At 54.3% G+C, this 27,065-nt stretch overlaps 7 protein-coding genes across 7 annotated transcripts; 4 read left to right on the forward strand and 3 right to left on the reverse strand.

Annotated features, from left to right (window-relative positions):
* Positions 1 to 1,721: 1,721 nt before the first annotated feature.
* On the forward strand, positions 1,722 to 5,198 carry N0V96_005688 (uncharacterized protein; the record flags this gene model as incomplete). Its single annotated transcript, XM_053198663.2, has 1 exon — positions 1,722 to 5,198. One exon carries the CDS (start codon positions 1,722 to 1,724, stop codon positions 5,196 to 5,198), a length of 3,477 nt encoding a protein of 1,158 aa, XP_053043881.2.
* A 409-nt stretch (positions 5,199 to 5,607) lies between these two features.
* Positions 5,608 to 6,588, reverse strand: N0V96_005689 (uncharacterized protein; the record flags this gene model as incomplete). Its single annotated transcript, XM_053198662.1, has 1 exon — positions 5,608 to 6,588. The coding sequence occupies one exon, from the start codon at positions 6,586 to 6,588 to the stop codon at positions 5,608 to 5,610; it is 981 nt and encodes a 326-aa protein (XP_053043880.1).
* A 1,282-nt stretch (positions 6,589 to 7,870) lies between these two features.
* Positions 7,871 to 8,603, reverse strand: N0V96_005690 (uncharacterized protein; the record flags this gene model as incomplete). Its single annotated transcript, XM_053198661.1, has 2 exons — positions 7,871 to 8,313; positions 8,429 to 8,603. 2 exons carry the CDS (start codon positions 8,601 to 8,603, stop codon positions 7,871 to 7,873), a joined length of 618 nt encoding a protein of 205 aa, XP_053043879.1.
* Positions 8,604 to 10,490: 1,887 nt separating this feature from the next.
* MgSsk1 (Two-component response regulator SSK1p) lies at positions 10,491 to 13,364 on the forward strand (the record flags this gene model as incomplete). The annotated part of the gene is made up of 2 exons (XM_053198660.2): positions 10,491 to 13,112; positions 13,173 to 13,364. The coding sequence occupies 2 exons, from the start codon at positions 10,491 to 10,493 to the stop codon at positions 13,362 to 13,364; spliced, it is 2,814 nt and encodes a 937-aa protein (XP_053043878.2).
* Positions 13,365 to 14,306: 942 nt separating this feature from the next.
* On the forward strand, positions 14,307 to 15,529 carry N0V96_005692 (mitochondrial 37S ribosomal protein mS45; the record flags this gene model as incomplete). Its single annotated transcript, XM_053198659.1, has 2 exons — positions 14,307 to 14,735; positions 14,978 to 15,529. The coding sequence occupies 2 exons, from the start codon at positions 14,307 to 14,309 to the stop codon at positions 15,527 to 15,529; spliced, it is 981 nt and encodes a 326-aa protein (XP_053043877.1).
* A 305-nt stretch (positions 15,530 to 15,834) lies between these two features.
* Positions 15,835 to 17,182, reverse strand: N0V96_005693 (uncharacterized protein; the record flags this gene model as incomplete). The annotated part of the gene is made up of 4 exons (XM_053198658.2): positions 15,835 to 16,021; positions 16,079 to 16,407; positions 16,557 to 17,031; positions 17,103 to 17,182. 4 exons carry the CDS (start codon positions 17,180 to 17,182, stop codon positions 15,835 to 15,837), a joined length of 1,071 nt encoding a protein of 356 aa, XP_053043876.2.
* A 1,712-nt stretch (positions 17,183 to 18,894) lies between these two features.
* On the forward strand, positions 18,895 to 19,508 carry N0V96_005694 (uncharacterized protein; the record flags this gene model as incomplete). The annotated part of the gene is made up of 3 exons (XM_053198657.2): positions 18,895 to 19,041; positions 19,106 to 19,249; positions 19,335 to 19,508. 3 exons carry the CDS (start codon positions 18,895 to 18,897, stop codon positions 19,506 to 19,508), a joined length of 465 nt encoding a protein of 154 aa, XP_053043875.1.
* Positions 19,509 to 27,065: the final 7,557 nt, after the last annotated feature.

The following is a 27,065-nucleotide window of genomic DNA, read 5'->3' on the forward strand; positions in this document are numbered from 1 at the left end:
TATCTTACTCTACGGTACCTCAAGGAACATCTTCTGGCTTACCTGAGCTTGTAGAGAAGCACTTGGATACGTACTTTTACACCAACTTACCTCTCTCGCCGTTATAGGTATTCCTTCCAACTGCAATGGAAAACACGACTAATCTTTTTCCAACCATCACAAGCCTCACGTACACATCCAGGCAGTCTGAAGCACCCATCGCCATACTAATCCAGTAGGCGTGACCGATTCAAATCACCACCCACGCTACCATCTTAGCTATGCGATGTGTATCTAGCCCCTAACACTAGCCTCGACCTCTCATCGGCTCGGGCAAATCCCCCATCTTCATCCCCATCATCTCATCTCATCCCGTCTCATCCCATCCCACCCCAGACGCTACCAAGTAGCGTCATACCAGTCAGCCAGACAAGATGGCATGTTATTCCTCCGTACAGACAAGCACGTTTGCCTCCTCTACCTAGGTAGGTAGGTATTAATTACCCCGAGACTTGGAGGCACACACACACACACACACACACACGTTCTGTACGAGTAGGTATGTCCACACACTCACAGACTACAGTACCCCGGGCTGGAGAAACACACCCACCCACAGAATCCAGGGCCTCGCCATGCCATCCCGTCCCATCCTACCTCACGCCGTCGCCGTCGCCGTCGCGCGCATGAACATCCCCCACAAATTATTGCCAGAATCACATGCTGCCCACGCTGCCCGTGGCTGCCACACTCACTTGCTACCCATCCGTACGGATACAACCCGCAGCCTATATACAAAGTACACTAGGTACTGCGTACTCCTGCAGATGCTCAACGTCCCACTTACTCCTATTGGAGCCCTGGCACAGCGGCTCAACACGTCAACCCGGTCACCCTTTGCCTGAGCTCACATTGGGCTAGAACACCCCAACTGATTTCATTCCACCGCGCGCACCCACGGCACCCTAAAAACCACCTTACGCGGTGCCACTCACTCACGTATTGTACACTACCTACTCCGTACCTTACCGTAATTACCAAACACACAAGCTCCCAGAAACGCGGGTCCTCACCTCTCTCTACACACACAGTACTGTTCCCTTCTCACGGCTTCGTTCCAGACCTTCGTCATCAGCACAACACAAGAAAACACTGCATCCCCACGCCCGTTACACTCGGGACGGGACCTTCGGTATAGATGTCGACAGGCTAGGCCGAGGTAGTACATTGAAGCTTGTCTTCTGTCAAGTCTACTGTATTCCGGTCGTTCCACAACCTACACGCCTCTCTGTACACCTGAACGCTGCTGCTCTGATCCTCCTACGGCTGAAGGTGCTTGAAAGTTGCCACCACTGGTAGCACGCCTATGTTCCCCCCTTTCTTCATCACCTCGTCTTGTCCTGCTCTCTTACCTTTGCTCCTATTAGTTGTGCTTCTTCCCTCTTTCGATTCTTCACACGGGTTTGTACCTTCTCTGCGTCCCTGAAGGCCTCATTCCCTGCGTTTGTTCCCCTTCTCTATCCCCCTGACTGTGCGCTCGACATCCCCTGTTGGAACCGAGCTCGGCCAAGGTCTCGAGTATATCATGGTTTCTGCACATCCCGCATCACTTCAAGTCTAACGTCCGGAACCTTATCCCAACTCCACGTTGTCTGTCAGTTGATGACCCGTGCCTCCTGCGCATGCGAGTGCCCACTTGCCGATCCTCACCGGTATCTGCCCCAACACACCCATTAGAGATTATGGATGCAGACGATGACTGGGACGGGGACGGGGATGAACACTCTCACGACCTCATCCACGTACCTCTCGACTCTCACCAAGGACGAACGGTGCTGCCGAGCCCTATAGCAAAGGCCGTCAGTCTTGCCACTCGCTCAACATGTTTAGCAATCCGTGTTGGCACCCTCATTAGCTCGTACGGCTTCGATGCGGCCAAGTTCACCACTCTATCCAGTCTGGAGCTCAGCAGGGGCATACTCGAAGGAATTCTCAGCAGATCTGGGAGAGATATGCTTGTACGCTCCAACAGCGACCTGGGCAGAGAAGATGCGGAAACCGTCCTCGAGAGGAGCTTGGAGCATTTGCATAGTGCCATGTCGCAAATCGTTTTCTGGACTACCACCGGCTTTCAGATGACGAGTACCACCATTTCCGTCGCTTCAGAGATATCTCAACTTCTTCTTTCGTCTCTCGATCAGTTCTTTGGCTCGACCGACTCTTCACGTGCCATTGCAAGCATCATCACTTTAATTCGCCGCGAGTTTCAGAATCCCGCGACTGGTGTGGAGGGTGAGCGTGTGGGTGTTGTAGATCTGGTCATGGGCTTGTGCGCGTTGGCCTACCTGCAGCGCAAATGTCGACGTTTCCTCGACGAAGAGACAAGACGACTCGGCCACGATGAGATCGTTTGGGATGTTGTTGTACTCAACGACGGGGAGCGGGTCGACATCCACGAAAATAGTCTGTACGGGGTGCACAAAGGCCGCTACAGGAGTAAGGGTCCCGATATTTTGGTTTCCGTCCCAGGAGACCAACCGAGTCCCGGTATACTAGCGACCATCGAACGACATGGTGAGCGAGAAACCAGCGAAGACGAAGATGACTACGACTTGCCAGAAATTCGCCTCAAGAATCAGATCTTGCGGTCTATGCCTGCAGATACAAGCGTCTCCATCTCAACAACGACCCTGACGAGGAAGATGATTACCGTGGACTTTACGGGACCTGAACCCCCAACTTTGACACCACCTCCAGGCGTCGAGGTCGTTGAGCGAGAGGTTTTGTCATCTTCAGAGGGACCAAGGGAGCAATTAGTGAGGCATCAAGACGTTCCAACCTACCGGGTCGTCTACAGAGTCGACAAGAGCAAACATCGAAACACGACAATCCAAGGCTTCGAGGAGGCAGAAGACAACTCTCGAAAAGTGGAATCACTTGACGACACCGAGGAGTCGGATGGATATGGTCGAAACGACGAAAAGGACGAACCGCCACCCGTACCACCCAAGAAGGCGCTGAACTCAGCCCCCGCCAGTAATCCGAGGTCAGATGTGACATCCAACCCGACCCCTCGCCGAGCAAAGGTTGGTCCGGGTTTCCCGTCGACTTCGCCCGGCAGCCGAGTCTCTCAGATCCCAACGCCCAAGCAGAGTCCAGAAAACGCACCAAACCAAAAGCGACAGCGCGCGCCCCTAGGCCCCTTGCCAGTGCGGGCACGTCAGGAGAATGCCGTCTCCTCGCACGCCGAAGCCGCCACGCCCAAGAGAACCAAAGGCGAGCCCTTGTCAAGCAGCAAACCATCGGAGAAGCCCACGACCGAGAAAAAAGGGGGCATCAGGCAAGCTTTGAAAAGGGGTACCAGCTCAAACATCTCCAATCTCTTCCATCGAGACGGAACCGGCACTGGCAGCTCGCAGCCCACAGGGAAACCCAAGCAGTCGGCCAAGACTTCTGCAAGAGATGGGACAACACGAACCTCTACCCAGCCCAGCCGTCCATCCCAGACCCGGGCCATGGGCCCGACTGCTGCCTCCAGCTCGAGAGGCCGGGCCTATGAAAACCCCTCACCCGTACCTCGCAGCTCTTCGCGAGCCAGTTACATCTCTGTACACGAGCGGCGTCGAGACTCGATTGTGTCACAGACGGACACCTACTCCTTCCACGCTGTAGACGGATATCGGCCCCAGTCTCCGGGATACACCCGCCGTGACGCCATGGGCCAACCTAGCATCCCCAAGTCGCGGTCAGAGAAGGACATGAACGATCAGAAGCCAGCATCGCCGATGAAGTCCAGGAGGGCGCGTTCCCACGTCAACACGCCGAGCCTCTACAGCATTGCCAATACTGGTTCCCAGACGTCACTGGTTCTGTCATCGTACTACCAGAAGAGCGCATACACCGACTCCGAAGCCATCGACACCTTGAGGCGAGCAGGTACAGTGGATGGTGTTTTCCCGGCATTTCACCTGCTCCGAAATATCACGCGATACATGCGATTCTCTTCTGCGTCATACGGGTCCAACTTTCTCAAGTTCATGGGCATCTCAAAGGACATGCCCCTGATCAAAGCGTTGGATGATACGCACCACGAGATACGCTCATTTGCGCACCACACGGAATCCGAATCCACAAGTATCCTCCTCGCCTCCTTCGTCGACGCCCAGGGCGGATCCGATACCACCGGCTCAACCGGTACCGGCGTCCCCTTGGTCCACTACATCTCCCTCGACCACGAATCCAAAGCCGTCGTGCTCGCGTGCCGCGGTACCCTCGGCTTCGAGGACGTCCTGGCCGACATGGCCTGCGACTACGACAACCTCTTTTGGCGCGGCAAATCCTACAAGGTCCACAAGGGCATCCACGCCTCGGCCCGCCGTCTCCTCTACGGCGGCGACGGGCGCGTCCTCTACACTCTCAAGGAGGCCCTCGACGAGTTTAGCGACTACGGCCTCGTCCTGTGCGGCCACTCGCTCGGCGGCGGCGTCACGGCGCTGCTGGGTACCATGCTCGCCGAGCCATCGTCCTCGGGTACGGGGTTCGTCACGACCTCGGACCCACACCGCCGGCTTCTCGGCGATGGACGCCTCCTCGACGCAGACACCACACATGTCTGCCTCCCCTCGGGCCGCCCCATACACGTCTACGCCTACGGCCCTCCCGGAACGATGTCCCCCGCCCTCCGCAAAGCCACCCGCGGCCTCGTTACCAGCGTCGTCCACGGCTGCGACCTCGTCCCCTTCCTCTCCCTTGGCGTCCTGCACGACTTCCAGGCCGTCGCCCTCGCGTTCAAGAGCGACAACCACGAGGCGAAAGTCGAGGTCAAGCAGCGAATATGGCAGGCCTTCCAATCCGGCCTGGCAGAGAAGTGGTACACCAACAGCGGCTCCCGCTCCTCCTCCATGACCGCCGCCGACGAGGATAAGTGGAGCATCTCGGCGCTGACGACGCTGCGCTCCAGCATGATGAGCCTGAAGCTGTTGCCGCCGGGCGAGGTGTTTATCGTCGAGAGCCAGCGGGTGCTGAGGCGCGACGCTTTTCTTGTTTCTGACGAGGAGTCTATCGGCCGGCCTGCGCAGCGGATTGTGCTCAAGTATGTCAGGGACGTCGAGTCGCGCTTCAGGGAGGTGCGGTTCGGTACGAGCATGTTGATCGATCACAGCCCGGCCAAGTATGAAGAGGCTTTGAATAAACTGCGGTTCGGGGTTGTTGAAAGTTGAGTAGTATGAGGAGGATTTCCTTTTCTCGGGATAAGGAAGAAAACCACACAGGCATTACCCCCTTTTTATTTTCCTTTGTCGCGGACACATCGTTCGATTCACCACAATATACCCCCCACCCAAAGATCCCCGAGTGTGAGATAGTTATACGCTCTGTTCAACTGTTGAGTCATTGTTTTAACCTGATCGTGCAAAGAACATTTACGAAGTCTGGGATGGAAAGATCTGGAATATGGAGTCGAGGGAAAGAGTCTAGGTTGTGAAGAGATGAGTAGGATGTAGATGAAATCAACTCAGAATATCCTTTACCCCGAAGGTGTCTCTCAAAAGTTGTTATTATTACAAAGTGACGCAAGATTTGTTTACTTCTTCTTCTAACTGTTCTTCAGCTTAGACATTGCCCTCCTTCCTATGGCTTTTCCGTCACAATCTTGCCGTCCTTGTCATAAAAGATCTCCTTGACTTTGACAGACCGCAGGTGGTCCACGCCCTTGCTCAGCTCGCAGTCGTGGTGGAAGAGCCACCACTGGCCCTTGAACTCGACAATGGAGTGGTGCGTCGTCCACCCCAGCACCGGCTCGAGGATCCGTCCCCCGTACGTAAAGGGCCCCAGCGGGCTCTCGCTCGTGGCGTAGCAGAGGTAGTGCGTGTCGCCGGTCGAGTAGGAAAAGTAGTACAGCCCGTCCCTCTTGTGCAGCCACGCGGCCTCGAAGAAGCGGCGATCGTGGTCGTCGGCAAGGATGGGTTTCCCCGTCGCCGGGTCGAGGATCTGAATCTCCTGTACCTCGCCGTCGAACTGGTGCATGTCGCCCGTCAGCTTGGCCACGCGGGGGCCGAGCGCGTAGACGCCCTCGCCGCTGGGCTCCTGGGCGCCGAGCCACTGCTTCTCGAAGATGTCGTTGCCCTTTTGGTAGCACTGCAGCTGGCCGCCCCAGAGGCCGCCAAAGTAGAGGTAGCCCTGGCCGTCGTCGTCGACGAAGCTGGCCGGGTCGATGCTGTAGCTGCCCTTGATGGGTTCTGGGTCCGGGGTGAAGGGCCCCTCGGGCTTGTCCGAGACGGCGACGCCGATGCGGAAGACGTCCTGCTTGTCGCGGGCGGGGAAGTAGAGGTAGTATTTGCCGTCCTTGTATGCGGCGTCGGGAGCCCAGAGCTGCTTCGATACCCACGGTACGTCCTCGGTCTTCAGGACGACGCCGTGGTCGACGACAGGCTCGAGGGGGTCCAACGATGATGTGCTGAAGACGTGGTAGTCGGCCATGTCATATTGGTCCCCATTGTCATTGAACTTAATGTCGGTCTCGCGGTCGTGAGACGGGTAGATGTAGACTTTGCCATTGAAGACGTGGGCTGAAGGGTCGGCCGTGTAGAGATGGTTGATGAGAGGCGCCATTGTGAATATGGGATGGGGAAGAAAGTGGGAGTGCGGGGGAGAGAATGCGGGGGTTGATGGTGGTTGTTGGTAGTGGAATTGGGGTTCAAATGGGGAAATCAAGCATGCCACTTTGGGTGTCTTAAGGAATAAGGTAGGATAGGACGCTGTTGCAGATTGCCTACTTGCAACAAGACAAAGACGATTAAGGATATTCTGCAGAGACCGATGGGCGTGAAAAAAAGCCTTGGGAAGCAATCGTTTATATGCCAAATACCCGCCAGCGAGTATTCTCCACCATCAAAAGGGTTCAGGCGTCTGGATGAATGTGAAGGTGGTGATGTTGGCCCGGTAGAGTGGAACACGGGACGACTAGCCAGCGGCCTTTGAATTTACCCAGCGCATTTTCCCGGTTTACCCCATCCTGGGCACACCCCCGGCCCGCACCACAAATTGGAGGACTGAACCTGGACGCTGTTGACAGTTGCAATCCAATACATGTGTATGATGCTGCGGTGGCCCAACCGCAGACTTCTTGGGAGATGCAAGAGTTGCTTGTGCGATACTGTTCTTAGGTGAAGTCTTATTGACGGCGTAAGACACTACTCTTGAGTGTCGAACATGGTTTTTTGCATATTTTGATATCGATTGAGATAAATTATAGACGGTAAATCGATACCGAAGTAGGCAAAAAAAAAAAAAAAGAATGTTCGACGCGCAATCTCGCCCCTTTCAGAACGAGACCCCGCGCTACCTGAGCTTTACCGCAGTAATCACAAGGCAGCATAGAACTCGAACCCCGTCGGTGGGTTATTGGTAGTATTTGTGACCCTATAACTACGATACGCCGTCGTTTTTACCATTGAGCCAAAGTTGACTCGCTGAACTTGTGATTGGGAAGTGTTGCGGTCCGCTCGCCTATGGACCTTCCACCACGGCTTCAGCAAGGTTTGTGGAGGCCGATCGGGTTGCTTAGCATCGTGAGATGGAAAGGTATGGAGGCCCAAAGTGAGGATATGAAGGTGAGTCCTCTATGGGTCCAAGGCTGGACCATTGATGTTGTCCTCCCTCTCACGCTCAACTGCTGAGATAGGACTCAGCCGCACCTCAGCATTTATGTCAAGGCGCGGGGATATAGCCCAGGTCTCATGAGTGCAGTGGCAGTGGTGCGAGTGCTCAGAACCGCCAATGATGACTGTGCCTTGGCTCGCTATCTTCTGCTTTGGTCTTCTTATGGTCTCTCCTTAGATGCGCAGACAGTTGGCAGTGTTGGCCCGGATCAACCGGCCTCGCTGCAGCTGTTTCAAAAGTCCTGAATGCCGGTCTGTCCCCGTGCAGTTTGGACTCCCTCGCCTGCATCGCTGGCCCACTCGGGGTCCTCTTCATCGAACCAGGCTTCCTCGGCATCACGTCTCTCCATGACGTCGTAGTCTTCGTTGTCGTCGATCAGACTGTAATCAAAATCCTCGTCATGGCCGCGGACAAAACGTTCTGTGAGAAACTCATGCCATCTCTGAAGTCCTTCTTCCTTTGTCTTTGTCTTGGAAAGATCGGCTTCGGTTGTGAAATCTCTCGCGGGCTCCGCCGTTGAAGTGTCATCAGTTGATGACTTCAAGTCAGCAAGACGAGCCTCGCCCCTGAGTAGTGAGCTTTCTAGAACCCTCGAGTAGCCCTTGGCCTTGCCTTCGACCTCACGCTCAGCTGGTGTCTGAAACTTGCGAACCAATCTGTCATATAATAGGGGGTCTGGAAAGCATATTAGCTCCTGAGTTGGTAGTGAAGTAAACCCGAACCCGGCAATGTGCGGGTCACTAAGACTGCTCAAGGGAGAAAGGGCGGAAAGGTGCGCGGAGAGACGGACCAGCCAGCTCGTGTTCCGCATCGGCAAAGTACTTTGGGTTTCTCTCGAGATACTCTCGACGACGGTTGCGAGACCGAATGTTGTTGTCTACTGTTGGCGACCTGGGTGGACGTGGTGTCGGTTTCTCAAAGGGCAGACTTTGCGACTGATGCTCGGACTCTGTAAAGGAGGGCATCTTCAAGTCAGGCCAAGTGCTTCTGGAAGCAAGTAGAAGCGGTAGGCATATAATATCACAGATGCGAAATGAGGAAACCTGGCGTTAATTGAGTTCCGTAGATGAAGGCATCGAAGTGGATTAGATGAACTGTAGATGTTTGTGTCTGGTTACGGATATCTTCTACAATGAAAGATGTCACTGTTTAAAATGTGGGTCGTGACATAGGTAGGTACACAGATACCTACCTGAGCACCTGCCTAAGGTAAGGTAAGAAAGTTCCTCCTTGGTGCGAACGCGAGCCCAGAGGTACATACTTCAGCTTATATGACTGTAAGGTAGAACAACATGCACTCGCACGATCTGATAACTTGCAGAACCCCACGAAACTATGTACTGTATCCACGACTCGTAGAATACCTTGCCGAAGATTGACATTTTGCCTACCAGCTGGTTTATCCTTGGTTTAGGGCTAGGCGGGTGTACGATCTCGATGGAAGGGCACGGTACTCCGTACATCCTACACAGTAAGGCAGCCCCAGTCTGTGGCTGATAGACGAGGATATCCTCAGGCTCTCGTCCTTGCACAAGTAATTAATAGGGCGTTTTATGGAATTGTCCGCTCTTTTAGATACTCATATTCAATCCATACGTGTCCGTACTAATATATGGAGTACTTGATCAAGGTACTCAAGACGGGAGAGTCGGGCTGCTCAAAAGAGGCCAATTGGCTGGTTATTGGAGAAGTGGGGCGGTGGCACAACGACGTGGCCCGGCGCGGAGGACAATACGACCAATTAATAGGGGGGAAGGCGAGAAAAACGTTGGATGTCAACGGGAAATGAGATACAGAGGAGGGGAAAAGCAGGATTTGGGCCGGACATTGAAGCCGGTTAGGTGCCTTCCTACGGATGGTCTACGGATCCATGGACCATTCATGTGGGCTTGCACTTTGCAAGGCGTGGCAGCCGCATGGGTATCCCATCCCACGCGTCGTTTATTCTCTTTCTCTCTACGAATGAATAGTATTGGGCTATCAAGGCTTCTCTGGATGTTCTGTGTTGTCTGTGATTCTGTGTCTCTGTCTCTCGAGTCGCTCTCCACAAGTTACAACCCAGCGCCAGCCCACTGGCGCTTGACTGGACTTGATCTGGTGGTTCACATCCTTTCGCATTGACTTGGTGGACGGCAAAGCTAGGCATCTTGCACCCTTTCTACTTGGTTTCTGTTGCATCGTCTTTCTTTTTCCCGTTTAGTCTCTGCCTCTTGTCTCTGAGTAGGGTATCTCAAGTTTTCAACTCCATTACCCTCTCATTCCTCTTTGTCTTTCTTTCTGGCATCTTGCCCGGTCGTCTTTTTCGAATTTCCCAAGGCCCAACTCACTCACTCATTCATCACATCTTACTTCTTGTCTTGTCTTTCCTCTCAATTCCCCAGGTGCCCGTCAACCCCCCTTTAATGCTCTGTACTCAACACACTTACATTCCACTTTCGTCAACTCAACTCACCGTATCATACCGTATTTCACCGTGTCCCATCTACGTTGGAAGAATCGTCCTTTCCCCCCTCACCCTCTTCCTCTTCTTCGCTGCAGTCAGAGAGGCTACGAGGCACCTGATACCACTTATTCATCCACCTCTCATGCCACCCGTCCCATCCGTTCCTCTTCCTCTCGGCGTGTCTCAACCTCAGTCCATTTGATCTATCATCCAACGAGACGACCCGCCAGAACAAAAGTCCATCAGCACACGGCCGCTATCACATTCACGGCAACAGCGGCGACCACGCGACAAGACGCGCCAGACACGACACCACACCGAATTTCAACAACGTACCGTCGTACATCGTACCGTCCCGTTCAAAAAAGCTCGCCCCCATTCGCACGCTGAATGTGACCCTCCCGTCCCCATGGGTACCGCTGGAGATATCAGAGCCCGTCTCCGGGCAAAGTTCTCACGGAGGAATTCAGCTGCCCCATCTCTAGCCTCCAACAAAAGCACCGGCGATGCTCACAACTCTCAGGCAACTGATGGGACGAGTCTCACGCGGCAATCCTCGGCCGCTGCATCCGCTTCGGCTCCCAGATCCAGAGCAAGCTCTCAACACCCGCCTCACACGCCAATCTCGCCCTTGCCCTCGCGCTCGCCGACTCCACACCAGCCACACCTGCAGGCACAGCCACGATCCACCACACTACAACCCCCCGGCAGCAGCCATGGCGACCACTTGCTGCAGCCGAAATTGAAGGCAATTACGGCTGAGGGTGCCGCTGCTGGGGCTGGAGAGAGCCAAGCCGACAGCGAGGAAGGGCAGCTCCCGCCACAGTCGTCGTCCTCAAGCAAGTCCCATCTATTGGACCACCAACAAAAACAACGCCACGGGCACGAAATCAATCACGACAGTCTTGGTGATGGTGAGAATAACATTCATGATACACCTCTCAGCAGCGACGAGGTTTTGGTAATGGAAGAGAACCCCATCGTCACAGCTATTAAGGATACCAACAACGATCAAAGACCCGCAAGCAGCGCCAGCGCCAGCGCCAGCGCCAGCAACAAGGTCAGAGACACCTCGACTGGGACTAGGACTGGGGACGATCAGGACGCTCACAAGCCACACCCCGACCTCGACCTCGACCGTGACTCGCTGGCCCCAATGCCGCCCGCCGCGTCTCAAGGACGCTTGGCTAGCGAATTGACTGCCAACAACGATCTACGCCCAGCCGCAACAACCACAACCACTGCTTCTGCTGCAGCTCCTGCTGCCCTCAACAACCTCCCAAGCATCAACGAGGACCAAACCCCACCCGGATTTGACGACCCGAAACAGAGACTTCAACTATCGCAGTCGCATCACCCGCACCAACCACTATCGCCAAAATTTGGAGCGGCTCCCATCGTTACCCTCCAGACGGTCTCTGCCGAGGTCCTCAACGACGATCAACACGATCCCCTCAGCCATGCCCTGGGCACCCCGACGCCTCTCGCAACCGCCATCCTACCGAGTTCGCCCTTGTCCTCCCGCCCAGAGGCGCCTCCCCGACGACAAAGTCTTATACCCAATCGTCAAACCACTCTGATTCGAAATCTGCTCGAAGGACGTGTCGAAAACGAAGCTAGGCCAGCCAGCGCCGATTCTTTGCTCCCCAACATCGCAAACATGGTCACTCGCAAGGTCTGGGTTAGGCGCCCCGGTGCTTCTGCCACACTCATCACCGTCAACGAGGACGATCTGGTCGACGACGTGCGCGACATGATTTTACGAAAGTACGCCAACTCGTTGGGCAGGCATTTTGACTCTCCCGACCTCACACTACGGATATGCCCGCGGGAGCAGAGACAGGATCGTATGCTAGGCCCCGAAGAGCCCGTAGGCCGTACACTCGATGCCTACTTCCCCGGTGGTCAGAATGTCGAAGAGGCTCTGGTGATCGATATCCCAGCCCGGCGCACACCGAGACCATCACCGCGCGCTCCGACGCATGCTACAACAATCTACTACAATGACGAAGGCCGGCCCTCTGAAGCTGGCGAGGGATATTTCCCCCCGGTTGCAAATGCAGCTGCTCTGCCGTCACCAAACCTACCAGTGCCGGTTGTCGCTCCTGTCACCGTCCCTGCAACACATCCCGCGCATCCTGCCCATCCAGTTCACCCAGCGCATGCTCTGACAGCGCACACTCAACACTCGATCGCAATTCTCGGAACAGGCCAAGTACCGCCGATACCCTCGCCGGGAGGCACGAGGTCTCGTGCATACAGGGAACGCCCAGAACGCCCTCGTCTTGGGAGAACCCATACCTCCTCACCTACGATACTGAATCAAGTCAATGCACAGTCCATGGCGGCCGCTGCTGCTGCTGCCGCACATCCTAGCCACTCATTCCACCCACGCCTACCGCCCTCTCGGACGCAATCGAACACTTCGGAGCAATCCAACGCCCAGCCGGCTGCCCCGCCGCTTCCGACACCACCCGCCCCGGAAGTACAGCCTGCAAGAGTTGCGACTCCCCCGCCCAGGATTGCTTCTCCTAGGCCAGCAAGTTCTCGGCCTAAGAAGAAGAAAACAGTAGATCATCCAACTTTGCCCGCTGGCATATTGAATGGCGGCGTACCGCCTATCAACGTGTTGATCGTAGAGGACAACCCGATCAACCTCAAGTTGCTCGAGGCTTTCGTCAAGCGTCTGAAGGTTAGGTGGAAAACGGCGGTCAACGGCCGAGATGCCGTCACCATGTGGAGGACCGGCGGTTTCCATCTTGTTCTGATGGACATTCAACTGCCCATCATGAGCGGATTGGAAGCCACTCGGGAGATCCGCAGATTGGAGAGAGTCAACTCGATTGGTGTCTTCTCTTCGTCGGCAGGGAGCGCACCTGAAGCCCCGAATGGCGAGCCCGAGGAGAAGGACAAGTTGACCAATATGGAGCTCTTCAAAAGTCCGGTGATTATCGTGGCCCTCACTGCCAGCTCCCTCCAGAGTGACAGACACGAGGCCTTGGCGGCCGGCTGCAACGATTTTCTTACCAAGGTTAGTGCTCACCTACACTCTCATGTCTACTAGTTCATTTTACTTATGTGATGATTACAGCCTGTAAACTTTGTTTGGCTAGAGAGGAAGGTCATGGAATGGGGTTGCATGCAAGCACTCATTGACTTTGATGGCTGGAGGAGATGGAAAGACTTCTCTCAGCAGAACGACGAGGCCGAAGCCAAGAAATCGGCCGCGTTGAAGACGAAGGCAAAGAAGAATCGCTTGTCGATGACTTCGGTGCCAGCATAGAAATGCAATGACACCAAGAAGCTTTAGCAGGCAGCAGCGTTTACGCGACAACGGCTTTCGGTACACCTTTTTTGCAGAAGGCCACAGTAACGAATGTATCGCGAGGCTTTAACGAGGCGGAGTCTTTTTTTCCCCCCAATGGCCTCCAATGGGACTTGGCTTAATGAACATATGACAGCAACATACGGACTCCCCTCTGAGGTATGATTACAGCAGGTTCGGTGCTCATCTCTGTTGCAAGGGACCTGCATCTTGCTCATGGCTACTCGTCGTTTGGTTGCATGGACTCGACGGTTCGGTTTAAGAGATGCCCCGCATGGAATACACGAAGAGGGACGCGCAGAATGATACCATAGAGCGCGTATGCATGAGAGAATAATCATAATGGACTCAGCAACGCATACAATAGAGATTTTTGCTGAGATAAAACGCATTAATCGTCACTGCATACAAGGCCTAGTGTGTATACTGTAGTGAGGTGAAGGATATGCCTCAATTGTGATTTCCGAAGATGTTTGCAAGGTAGAAAAATGGACGAGAGGTGCTTGACTATACTTTACCGTACCTTACTTTACCCGAATCTGCCCTACCTGAGTACCTGACGGGAGGGGACGGGGCCTGTTGACCTGAGTGCCGGAAGACGGTTGATGAAGACCGGTAGGTGGGTCTGGGGCCAGAGCTTGGGAGACGGTTTTCGGTTCTGTCCTTAGGCACAAGGCCAATTGACCAAGGCAAATTATCCGCGATATGGCCCGTGCACGTTCTCCTAAGAAAACGAAAGAAAAATTGGTCGCAGCTTTAAAAAGTCTCCCTTCTACACAAAACAACCATCACCCACGTTTTACCCAAGCTCCCAAATGGTTGCTTCGCCATAAAATCGGTGCAATCCACGGCGCACCTTCTGCGTCGAAGACGACACACTTTCTTTTTGCTTCACACACAATGTCGGCACGAGCGGGCTCGTCATTGTCGCCATTGGTCCTCGCGACCAAGTGGTGCGATGCGTCCGCCGCCGCGTACGCGGGTACGACGGCATCGCGGTGCGCCTTTTCGACGACGCCGATCCAGTCGAGAAGGAGCAAGCTTCAGCACAGGATGCACGACTTTTTCAAGAGTAACAGAGGCGCTAAACTGAAAGAGTCTGATCATGGTGTCAATTACTTGAGCGGCTCCAGGGACCAGCCATTCCCGATGAACCCGTTCTTCCGGAGCGAACCCGTGCTGAGCGAGAACCTGAGGCAAGAGGTCTACCGGAGGGTCACCGTGGCCAAGGAGTCGCTGAAGCTCGTTTCGGCGGAGCTGGGTATCGATGTTCGCCGCGTCGCTGCCGTAGTGCGGATGATGGAGATCGAGAAGCAGTGGATAAAAGAGGTAAGCATACAACCATTTTTTCTTCCTTCACCTATCAAAATCCCCATGGTGGATTCATCCTCCACCCACCCAGCATCATGATGATCAACTTTCCAAAATTCGATTAGTCTTGAAGACGCAACATATGGTTACACCTTGGCACTGCGAGCCTCTCTGATTTGCTACTCTTTATTCTCAATTCATATTTCGCACATCATTTCAGACGTACAGTCTTTGCTGACTTGAGGATGAAACTTTCGCAGCGCAAACCACTAGCCCGACCTTATGCCAAGGCCATCATGAGCATGCTTCCCCAGACTAACTTCGCAAACACGGCGAACGGAGTGCCCCAGAAGCCCCATGAGCCCGTGAATGAGATCCACGTCCACAAGCTCACAATGCAGCAACTCTTCGTGCCCGTGTCAGAGTCGCGGCAATTCAATAGAGAAGACGCCGCAAAGGCCTTCCATAGAAACATGCTTTCGATTGACGATCGCTCACCACACAAGGAGCTCATTGACATGAGGAGGGCGGCCGCCAACGGCGGCGACAGAGCTACGCTAACCCGCAAGTTCCGCGCCGAGACGAGGGCGCAGGAGGACAGGCTGGTCGAGAGAGAGCGCAAGCGTCTCGAAAAGGTCGAGGAGGAGACGACGCGTGTTGATACCGGTCGATTCGAGTTCAGATTCAAGGAGATGAATGTCGAGACCGTCGGCAAGAACGGCCGCAGCAGGGGAGGCGTCGGCTGGAGATACGGTGTCCCCTTCTATGACCGCAGGAAGGGTGAGACGAAGATTCCCACATCGGTGCCTTGAACATGTCCAACCCAGATTTCACTGCCTACTGCCGACCACATCACACACGGCGACGGCACGCTGGAGGAGGAGAAGCGGCTCAAACTCAGCCACCAAAACCAATCAGAAGACGAACTTAAGTCATGTTGGCTCAGTTCTCGTGTGGACGCTTTACGATACAGCGTCTGTGTCTATCAACTGTAATTATATACATGTAACCCTATATGACGACGGACTCAAGCGGAGGGGCGCGCTTCAAAAGATGAAGCTTCAATCAAGCCCAGCAAGAAATGCATTTTATTCCTTCCAATAAGCCATTTTTTGTCTCAAAGCAAATACTTTGTGTGTGAGACCCAGTCGACTACTTTACGTCCGTCGTCAGCATCCACTACTAGGTTTGACCTGATACGGCTGATATCGTCTGGCGAGAGACGGCATCTGTTCTGGACGTACGCCTCGACTGAGCCGTACTCCTCGCGGAGTGCAGCCAGCGTCGCAAGCATGTTTTCTTTCCTGGACGGGGTTTAGCATAGGTATATAGTAAGAGAGTGAGAGTGAGGAAGCACATACCGAGATCCAATCATGCGCCTAGCTCCTTCGGGGTTCCCCTTCATGGCCTCAGTAGCGAGGAGGTGCTGGATAATCTCCTCCCTCCGGTCCTGGAGACCGATATCGGTGAGGCTGTACTCGTGGGCCACGACCTCGTCCGAGACGCCGCAGAGGCTGAGGATGAGGGCGCAGATGATTCCCGTCCTATCCTTGCCGGCGGTGCAGTGGATGAGCAGCGGGGTGGGGGGTTCGGCGGAGGCGAGGTGGGAGAGGATGGTGTGGAAGGGGTCGTTAGGGTGGTCTGCCTCCGAGGCGGCGCGGAGGATGTCGGTGTAGGCCTTTGTGAAGCCCTACGGAAACATTTGTTTTAGAATTTCACACACAATTTCATCAAGGTGATGAGCCATTCCCCCTCTGGTCACCGGGACAAGGAGGAAAGGTGAGAGAGAGAGAGAGAGAGAGAGAGAGAGAGGAGGGGCTGGCAGGAGGAAGAACTCACCTCGGGCCCGTTACTAGAGTAATTACGGTACCGCAAGGCGATAGCTTCGGGGCCGTAGTCCATATCCCGAAAGACGGGGACAAAGATGCGGGTGGCGCCGGGCCACTCGCGGACGTCGCAGCTCGTGCCGGCCTTTGCGAGGCGCTCGAGCTCAATGGCGGAGCGGAGGTCGTAGACGTGGGTGATGTTGAGGTTCTGGAGGCGAGCGACGCCGTCCTCGGTGAGGCGGGAGGGCTCGGCGGAGCGGAAGAGGATGCCGGGTTTGATGATGCGGCCGGCCGGGAGGGCGTCGACGGGATAGCCGCCGGCGTCGCGGAAGTTGGGGAGGCCGGGGATCTGGTGGAAAGGGGGCGTGGGGAGGTCGATTTTGGGGCGTGGTTCCGTCATTGTGTAATTTCTTTTCTTGTTCTCTTTTCGTCTCGTGTTGCTATACGGGTTGGAGGGGGAGTAAATGAGCGAGAGGTCGACGTTTGCGCTTTGGAACGGATGAGATGATCAACGAAGTTGTGGACTGAGTCTGGTTTATGGCCGTGTGTAGTTATTCACAGTCTGTAGATGCGTGCACCGCGGCAATGGGCATCGTCGGATGTGGCCTCTGCGGGGGAGGATTGCGGCATCCGAGGCATGTCGTTGGGTAGGCTCGGACCTGCCCACCTTTGGGCCAACATGCGCGCGCCTTTGGGCGTAAGTGGAAAGCAGCATCAAGTCAAGGTCAACTAATCCAGGTTGCTCTCTCACCGAGATCTGACTAACAATCCTGTCCTTATCCTGCATGAGGAAGTGGATATGTGGTGAGGAGAAGCAAGAGCAACAGGTATACAAGGCCAGAAAACAGCTTCTAGAGGTTGTGAATACCGGTGTTAGTTCTCTAGTACCTGTCTGAGGTAAAGAATGGGCCGCCTGAGTGTACCGAGTATATTGATCTGCCTTGGTAGGAACCCAGTGCTTTGGTTCAACCAGTCTTGCGGGCAGTCTTCATCAGCAGCTCAGAAACATGGCCAGTCAGCAACGTGAGTAGGGTAACAAAAGAGTTCGAACAAAAATGTCATCATTAGGCAGGTGCCGTCCAAGGTTTGTTTCTAACACTGCCAGATTCGGGCCGTCCACGAGCAACGAGACGAGAAAGACGACAGCGGGAATGAGAGGCAGGTACCGTAGTACAAGGAAGGGAAGTGCTCGAAACATCAGCATCTAATACCTTACAGTAGCGCAATTTTGGGTCATGTCACATCGTTCGAGGGCCAGTCAACCAGTGTCATTGAAGCGCCATGCTCCTACGACCAGGTGACTGGCTGGCCCGAGCCGGGGCAGCTGAACTGAGACTGGTAATTTGCTCAGATGCTGCCGATGATGCCTACTTTACCTCAAGGTACTGCATAGGAGGTATGTAGGTGGTGGTCAACTTATCGTGTTATCCTAGGTAAATAGCGTGCGTTCCAATGTTACTTACTTTTGTCAGGTTTGATGACCGACGGGAGTTCGACTTGTATCTCATTCTCATCCCGTACCTGGCAGGTCTGACGTCCTCGATGCACCTTCCCCTGACGCATGCCAGCACAGCAAACGTGCAGATTTTCTAGGCTGCGGCAGCTGCTCTGACTGGCACCTGCCCGTCGAATCCTCCCCCGAGCCAGTGACCACGACGAGCGGACCTCTCAGAAGTCAGGGCTAAGAGGACGGAAGCATCCAATGACAGCAGTGACAGCACCCCCTGGGGCCCCTGCACCAAAATTACGCGAACCTCCCCCCTAGGGAGTAGTCGCGTTCCTGACTGGCTCGTCGTGTGCGCTAAAGGCCTCGTGCTGCGTCATAGGGGACCAACTCACATCTTCCCAGATTTTCTTGACCTCTTTTTTCCCACCAAGGACGCACTGGGACTTGGGGACTTGGAGGGAATCCGACCGCTTTGAGACAAGCAAGATGGCGATCAACCTGTTTGTGTCTTTCCCACCCTAGCGCCCTCCTCCTCGTGGTGTGATCAAACTAAGGTACTGGCGCTGCTACCCTTCTATCTGACCATGCCCACCTTAATCACCTAGCTCGACCTTGGTGTCATCACCACCTTACCTTCCAAGGTTGCCTTCACTACTACCACCTGTTCCCGTTAAAAAAAGAGAGGAAAAAAAAAAAACTTCGTTCGCAGCCTTAATTTGAATAAGACCCTCTTCCTGCGCCCTCCCCTCCAACTTGCCCCGGTGAATCCCACTACCAATTCCTCCCATCCTCTCCTCGCCGTTTCCGCCGTCAACACGCTAGCCAAACCCGCACAAACCTCTCATCGAAAAACACACGATTAACCCAATCTACGCGGTCACTCACCGATAAACCGTAGTTCGAGATGGGCCTCTTCGGCATGGCAGCGAGCTACCTCGCCTTCTCCGTCCTCCACTTCTTCCAGTTCGTCCTGGCCGTCACTGTATGCGGCCTCTACGCCGTCGACCTAAACCGCGCTAGAAGTGAAGGGAGCTACACCGACGGGAAATGGGTGAGAAATCTTCCATCCTCCAAAAACTTACGAGAACGAGGACTAATAAGGACACGAAAAACAGGTCTTTGCTGTCGTGGTCGGTGCCCTCTCCGCCGTAACGGCCCTGCTCTACTTCATCCCCTTCATCCTGCGCTTCGCCATCGTCTGGATCTGGGATGCTATCCTCTTCATCCTCTGGATCGCCCTGTTCGGTCTCTTTGGTAATGTACGTACCGAAATCACTTTCCCATTCCAAACCTATCTACTACGCTTTTTTGTCGGACTACCCTTGCTGACTTGTGACTTGCCAGATGTACATCAAGGAGAACGCAGAGGGCGACAGTGGCATTCAGCGTATGAAGAACGCCGTCTGGGTCGACTTGGCCAACGCCCTCCTCTGGCTCATCAGCGCGCTGGCAACCGCCGCCTACTGGTGGAGACACCGCGAACGCCGCACCCGCTTCACTGGCCGTGGAAAGGTCTAAACACGATGTTCAAAGCGAACCATGGCCTAACCCCACAGAGGGTGAGTGATAGAGCTTGTCTACTGAGTAGATGAGAGTGGGCATCGTGCGAGCGTACAATCGCACGAACGCACACGAAAAACCCCATCTCACACACTCGAGGTGAACGCTCCGGGTCCGGTGATGATGTTGTTACGAGGTCGGTGTTTAGGAGTATTTTATTCTGCCGCAAACACGATACCAAAACCTTGGCGAGGTTTATCTTGTATTCTTGCTTTCTTTACAATTCCAATCCTACGAGACATCCTAGAGTCAGTGGCCATCTTCGGACACCATGATGTTCGGACACCATGATGTCCGAATCGACCGTGATGTTATTCTGGAAACAAACATTGTGGTTGCCGACTTCCTTGCTTGGCAGAGGCTGTATGAGACTGTTGCCATATCCATTGCAGACATGTTCCAGACTTATCCACCACGTGAGATGGCAGGGAGATTACATCGGTGACTAGACACACGCGCTCAAAGGATCAAGTTGCGAATAGATTAGTCAAAAACAAACCGTCCTCAACCTTATGCTCGTCCGTCTACCTTAGCCGGGGCCGGCCGATACTGACCACGAGGACCGTGTGTCCCCCCTGAAGACCCTGAAGACTGAATCGTACGCGCCGCGCCGTCGTCGGCGCCGTCGTAGCTGTCCCTGCCGGAGGTGAGCGGCCCCGCGTTTCTGCCTTCCTTAGAGTTTCGGGCCTCCCTACAAGATCGCCTATCTCCAAGGGGCACTCTACAAGAATGCTGCGCCTCCCGTCCTTTCATTCATCCCATCGTGGACGGTCCCAGAAACCCTCAGGGAACCCTTGAGCCGGGTGCTGTACCGTGCGGTGGGTGCATGAAAACGCTCTCGCCATCTGGCAATGCACAGCCCGGAGGTGTTCCTCCTGAATCTAGCGTACTAGAGCTGTTCTACCGCTCCTTGGACCAGATGGATACAGTTGACTGCGTGACTGCCAGGCCCGGCGCCTCAAAAGTCCTACATGGGAAAAGCAAGGGGTCCAGGGTCATGTTTCCCAACCCCGCAGGCACTATGTAAGCAACGTCGTGTCTCCGCTGCGCTGTGACGTAGTGTCTGTGGCGACCCTAACAGTCCGCTCGTCGCTGGTTATCTCTGCAAGATATTGGTGAGGGTGGCGCGCTTCAGAAAAATTCGGCCAAACATTATTGAACACGCCCAATGCACTAGAGAGGTTCTCACGTTTTGACGCTTGGAAGACTGGAGTTTTTTTGCTGCAAATACCAGAGGTATGAGTTCGTGTCGGGAAGCAAGAGAGCGATTGTTGGCGGACATCATTGAGGCTTGACATGCATCCCATCTTCGGAGAGCCGCAAACGGGATGTAAGCGACGGAGGACCCGGGGGAGGCGGTGCACTTTGATGTCCCCTATTGTAAGCTCAGAGCGAACAACGACAGTGAAGACGGCAGTCGGCAAAGTGAGACTTCAGAATCGACCATAGCCGGGAGACCCAGGGCATAGGAGTGAATCGACAGAACTCGCCGTTTCGCGGTGCCTAGCATCCGCTGTATCCTTTCACGCTTCTAACCTTGGGCAAAAATCGACCCATTAAAAGCATCTGCGGCCCTGCGGCTGTTGAAACTTGGGAAGACGGAAGCGATCGGCGGCAAGATCAGCATTGTTTTTGCTGCTTCCGATTCAAAGCCTCAAAGGTCAAGCCGAGGACATGCATTGGTTGATTGGATCATGGTCTATGGATGAATCAAGTGGGCATCCCAAGACCGTCTCAACCTCTGCCTCTGGTCCTCCTCTAGCGTTATGTACACTAACACGACGACCTCCGCTCCCTGTCTCTCCCAACGTGGGCCCCGCCCGTGGTAGCAGCGAGACGGAGTGCAAAGTCATAAACGCCCGACGATGCGGAGGTTTCATCGGCTAGGACCGAAAGCCTGAAGGCGGAGGGGGTCGTACGAATACTTGCACCGTAGCAGAGACGGTGCCATCCACATGCTGCGGCAAGTGGAGGAGAAAGTATGAGGGGTAAAAGAGACAACTGCAGAACGACGCCTCTGGACGACGGTCGGTTTCTGTTCCGCAGGCTCCGGCTAGCCATAGCCAGTGCGCAAGTGTTGAACCGAATGTCAAATGTCTCTCCCATCCGACGTGGGTCGGCACCCGAGATGCCTCAAGTGGCACAGTCGAATCCTTTCCAATGAGCTACTGGGCTGAAGATACTTTGATCGCTTTTCAGATACCGCAAATAGCCAAAGACAGGTGGCAGATGGGAACGGTCTGTATGACCAGCAGTAGGATACTCTTACCTCCATGGCATACAGGCGTAGTATTGCCACTCGCCCGCTCGCGCAACCACAGGCTCCGAGCCTTGGGTATCGGGATTGATAAGAGCGACCTTCTTTCGCGTATGTCTGAGGGGCTCATTCGACTGGACGTCCCGATGGCCTTGATGTGGTTCTCGTCAGTCTTAGAAACCCGGCGATGATCGACATGAAAGATCGACGGCAGCAGTTCCGTACTAGCTGAATGATTTGTCCCTTGATGTAAGTCAAGATAGTGTAGGTTAAGCGGTGACCATGGCCAACCTCAATTTGATGGCTGAGCTGGATCCGCCTTATGGAGTCTGGGTAAGAGGCAAGAGGGCTAATCCACACTTGCGCAACTATCTTACGCAGTAGGAGCCTCAAATCGCAGTGTATTCGAAATGAAGGGAGCTACCCTGTCACGTACCTGTGAATATTGTCAGGAAGGCTCTCCAGCATTTGCGTCGTAGTGGCCAAGTCGATGTACAAATTCGCACGGATACTGTGATGGGCAACTCAAAGATAGGTACGTATGTTACTGCGTTAGTCAAGGCAGGTGAGAGGTGAATTTGCCAGGGCACCTTGCGGAAAGACGGCGCCTGCCCGATCTTGGGGAAAGGGAATCGAAGAGGACGTTTATCTAAATACCGTAGGTATAGACGCTCGAATTGATGATGTACCTTAGGTACGCAGATGGAGCACCTAGGTGCTAGTCAGATAACCAGATAATTTTGTATTACAAAATAAACAATGTTGATTATGATGCTTAGCTAACTGGATACCGAAACTCCAAAGATGTTAATCACTCCATAATACTCCAGACACCTGAGTGCGATCCCTTCCACCTTCCCAAGCTTTATCAAGGTACTCCATACGCATTTCATTTACGGGCACTCGGGTCAGACGGTTTTGGACCCCTCCAATACGGTCACCTCAACGGCCAAGGCAAGATAAGGTACCTGGATCAACGGAACGGCTAACCTAACAGTAAACGGCGCTAATCAAACCAAGCTAGCAACCAGAAACAGAAGACCCTCGAAACCGTTCTCCCCTTGCCTCCCTCATTCCGTTTGGTCGGCCTCCGCGTCTCGCACCATCCCACCAAAACCCACCCACCATTACGGATGGATACCTTACCACCTTACCACAGTACTCCGTATGAGATGTGAGATAACTCAGCAAGACCCAGACACCAACACCCGTCCACGCGCTTTCTTCGTTGATCCTTCGATGCCATCCATTGCTCTTGACCCTTTGCAGAAAGATCATCTCTTTTGTGCTCAAACATAGAGGACCCTGCAGTCTACCCAACACGAGTCCCAGCCGGTTTCTGAACGAAAGCCGAGCCCTGCTAAATGAGCACCTCCAAGGAGCGAAGCAGTCAGTACCTTTATTCTACACTCCAAAAATAGCGGCTGCCTCTAAATTCATTATCGTCCTTCCTTCATCAACTGCGACGCTGCAATTACTGCGCCGACGCATCTTGGCCACGTCTACACGAAACAGCTCATAGCCAGCAACAGCGACTGGATTTGATCACGGCCGTGGGCAAAGCATACGCCAGAGGCACAACTCCAAGCACACCTCAGCCATTCATTCCGCAATTGCAAGAAGGGCCCCTGTCAGGTCGAAATCCATCACCTGCAACACGGAGGGAGGGGACGAAAAAGCGACTACCTACTGTCTCCCTCACCGCACACACATGCCCTTGCTCCTACATGATATCCACCTCCACACAGGCCTCACATATCCACCAAGTTACCCGCTTTCTCTGGTCTGATCCTACGCCCGTCTAGCGACCTGCAGTTAAAGAGAGAGCCTTGGAAGCCCAAACGCCCGCCAGCACAGAATTCAAATCGACTGAGGTTGGCCAAGAATACGAACGCACGTACGTCCCATCCTAGACGAAGGACGAAGACGAGGACGCCGGCACCCGCACAAGAGCCTCAAACACATCGAGTCAAGCTTCAATTACCCTTTCCACATTTGCTTATAAGCAGTATCTGCGGCAAGCACCATATACGACAAGGGGCGCGGCACATGGCATGAACAATCATTGTCACAGGCACCAAAATTTTATCAGGAATCATCGAGAAGGAATCAACCATGGCGAGCTTGGGTCGTTCGTTCAAACCACCAGCGTACCTGCGGGCGCGATCCCGACCTGCAATGACTGGAAGAACCTTGTCCAACTCTTCAGATATTTCGGTCGTCTCGACAGGATCTCGCTCCGACGCCGACGACTTGCTCATGTCCGGGCTCAATACACCAGCATACGAAATGCCAAAGTCAGGACAGGATGGGCTCAAGATGTCAACGGCCCCCGATTTGTGCTCTCCCAAAGGTATGTTTCAGCTCTTTGTTATAGGTCAGGCCGTTGTTCTATGCTCTTTACATGTTTACCGGTTTTCCACTTTTGATTTATCTCCAACTTCAGCTTTGGACCCTTTCCCCGCCTATTCCATGCGTTTTCAGTTCACGATTGCAGGCTTACCCCCAGGTGCCTACTGTTTTTCTACCCTTTGGTTGTCGCACTTGGGGCTGTGGGTTGTTCTGTTCCTGTGTCGTTAATTTCGGTTGAGCCATCGGTATCTGTTTTCTGTCATGCACTCCGGTACCTGCACCTGGCCGTCAATGCCCCCCGTGGACCGCAACGTCGGCGCCGACAAGGACGGACGTTGGCGCTCATTGCCCAATGCTTCAGTGAGCCTGTTGACTCCTGAGGTCCCCAGACTTGTGACAGCGAGTCAGAGAGGCTAGTCGGGCTAGGGTCAAATGACGACGGTGCAGTGCACCGTAGCACCGTGGCTCGCAGTCGGTCTTGGAGACTAGTTTGTCTTGGATTTCTTCACGTTCTGCTATCCTTGGAGTTACAATAACTGCCGGGATGAGAGCAAACCCCTCTGTTCATCAAAGCAGAGAGACAGGACCGGGAGTAAAGGGTACAGTATGGGCCAGTCAACATGAGAGACGAAGAAGAGGAGAGAGAAAAATGGCCTCCCCGATGAGCCGGCAGGCGGGATGGACTCCGATGAGCAGTGAGTGGCCAATGCCCCTCATCAGTTACCTCAATTCAAGGTAACACCGACTCATCGACCTGCCGAAGACCACCATTAGATAAAGGTACTTTTCTGATGGTTGCGCGTGCGAGTGCTTGCGTGTTGTGAGGATGAGTTCATGGTAGTGCTTATTTTGGGTTCGTTCGCTCGCTCCAGCATGACCAGAAACCGATCACCACCTCACCCCAAAGCCTTGAGAACTATGGCATTGTGTGCAAAAGGGCCCAAGGCCTTCCATGCCTGACGTTTCCATAGCTTTGGGCTGTGCCGCTGGAATCAGGTGGTGTCTTTGGAGCATTAGGGAGTGGGGATGGCGCGCCACCGCGTTGTCTTCTAGACGCACCAAACGCTCCGTCGGTGTCAGCATGAGGTTCCTTCACTGCGTTCGGTCTGGTCCGCGCCCCTCGGAGAGTGAGGAGCGGAACTGACGCGGTGAAGTAATGGGAATGCGATGCTTCCATCCAGGCTGAGGTGGTGGGGAGGGGCCGGAGGGGCTGGGAGCCAGGGACGCTGGGTGGCTGTTTAGGGACTGGTCTGCTAAGCGGCGGCCTTGGTTCACTCGGCCGGGACGGACCCTGCCCGCCAGATGGCAGAACATCGTCATCATTCACTCTCATTTCTGCTATCGACGGGGTCACCCCCGGCCCTAAGCCCTTTTTCTCACCTCTCCCAGAAAGTTCGTTCCCGTCTCGCATGGCCACCAGGGACCCTTACCGTTGCGTCATGCCCATAGTGTGTTTTTCGTTCTCTTACGCATTTTTTTTTTTTTTTTTTTTTAATTCTGGCCCAAGACGCTTGATCGGAATTTCACACATCCATGTTCCTTGCTTAGGTTCTCAAGAGGATACCTTCGAGACTAATCTGCCTTTTGGCTCTTCTTAATAGGCGAATCATCCGCACCATGCCTTCTCGACCTATCTTCTCTTCAATCTGCACGATACAACCGAACTCGCTCAATTCCTCTTGACCTGTCTCCTACGACTAGTACTCTTCGAAAGATAAACTCGGCTCCTGCCTGCACGCCCACACCTCCCGATCCTTTGTCAGCCCGTGGCGACCTCCCTGGGTGAGTCCTAGTTTCCCTTCCCGCCGCCACTTCAACGTCCGTCCCGAATAAGTCAAACACAACTCTCTACTCCTCCACCCAATTATTTCTCAAAAATGACTTTGGTTTGGTGGTGAAACATTCCGTGTCATGTGCTAACACTGAACTCACAGTGGTTACTTTTCGTTCCACGACGATCCCAAGGGTTCTTCTACCTCTCGCCCTCACTCTCAATCAACCAGAACCGAAGGTCGACTGCCTAGACACAAGGCCGCTTCTCTCACGGTCGATTCCTCCTTTCAAGCCGACTTCCGTGGCGCTTCTCGACCTGCAGCCATGGCGCCATCAATCCATCTCTCTCCTATGAGCGCTGCCGACCACTCAGGTTCATCGAGCGTTAACACACCCGTTACCTCGTACCTCCCCAGCGGCGTTCACGATACATCCTTGCCAATGGGCAAGTACTACCCATCGAACTACGAGCGAAACAGCACTCAGGACGGCCGCATAGGGCCTTCTGGACCCCCGAGTCGTGTCTCGTCAACAAGATCAGAAGGCCACGTCCCCACGCGCGAGGCCTTCAGGTCATCCTCACGACAAGACTCCGAGGTCCGCCGCAAACTACAACAATATCAACGAGACATGATCGCCCAGGCGAGACTGGCGGCGAGCGAAGTGCTTGGAAGTTCACCCAGTCAAGTCACCGCGGCGGTTCCCAGCTCCACTATTACCTTGAATGGGGTACCCTTGACGAGCCTACACCATATCGGAAGCACCGGCGTCCACAAACCCATCTCACCAAGGCTTTTGCCACTGGGAAGCCCGGGACCCGTGACGCCGATGGATCTGGAAGGAGGATTAGGACAGAGTGGATACCTCGATCGGGGTCGCAATGATGAGATTGCTCGCGTGTTGCGGGCCGAGGAAGACCGCATCCGTCGGGAGGGAGCAACTTCGCCGGCGGTGGAAGCGGGTCCGCAAGTTTTCTAAGGTGGCAAAAAAATGATGCCAGTGCTTGTCGTCGTTGGAGAGACGGTGGCGTGGTTCATCTGGGGCCACATCATCTCAGTATGATAACGACAGAGGGGAAAGGGGAGAAAGACACGCTAAACAAGAAAAAGACAAATGGAATGGAGTCGGCAAGG

The sequence above is a fragment of the Colletotrichum fioriniae genome (assembly GCF_027942845.1).
Source record: "Colletotrichum fioriniae strain IMI 355084 chromosome Unknown scaffold_6, whole genome shotgun sequence".
NCBI classification, from domain to species: domain Eukaryota; kingdom Fungi; phylum Ascomycota; class Sordariomycetes; order Glomerellales; family Glomerellaceae; genus Colletotrichum; species Colletotrichum fioriniae.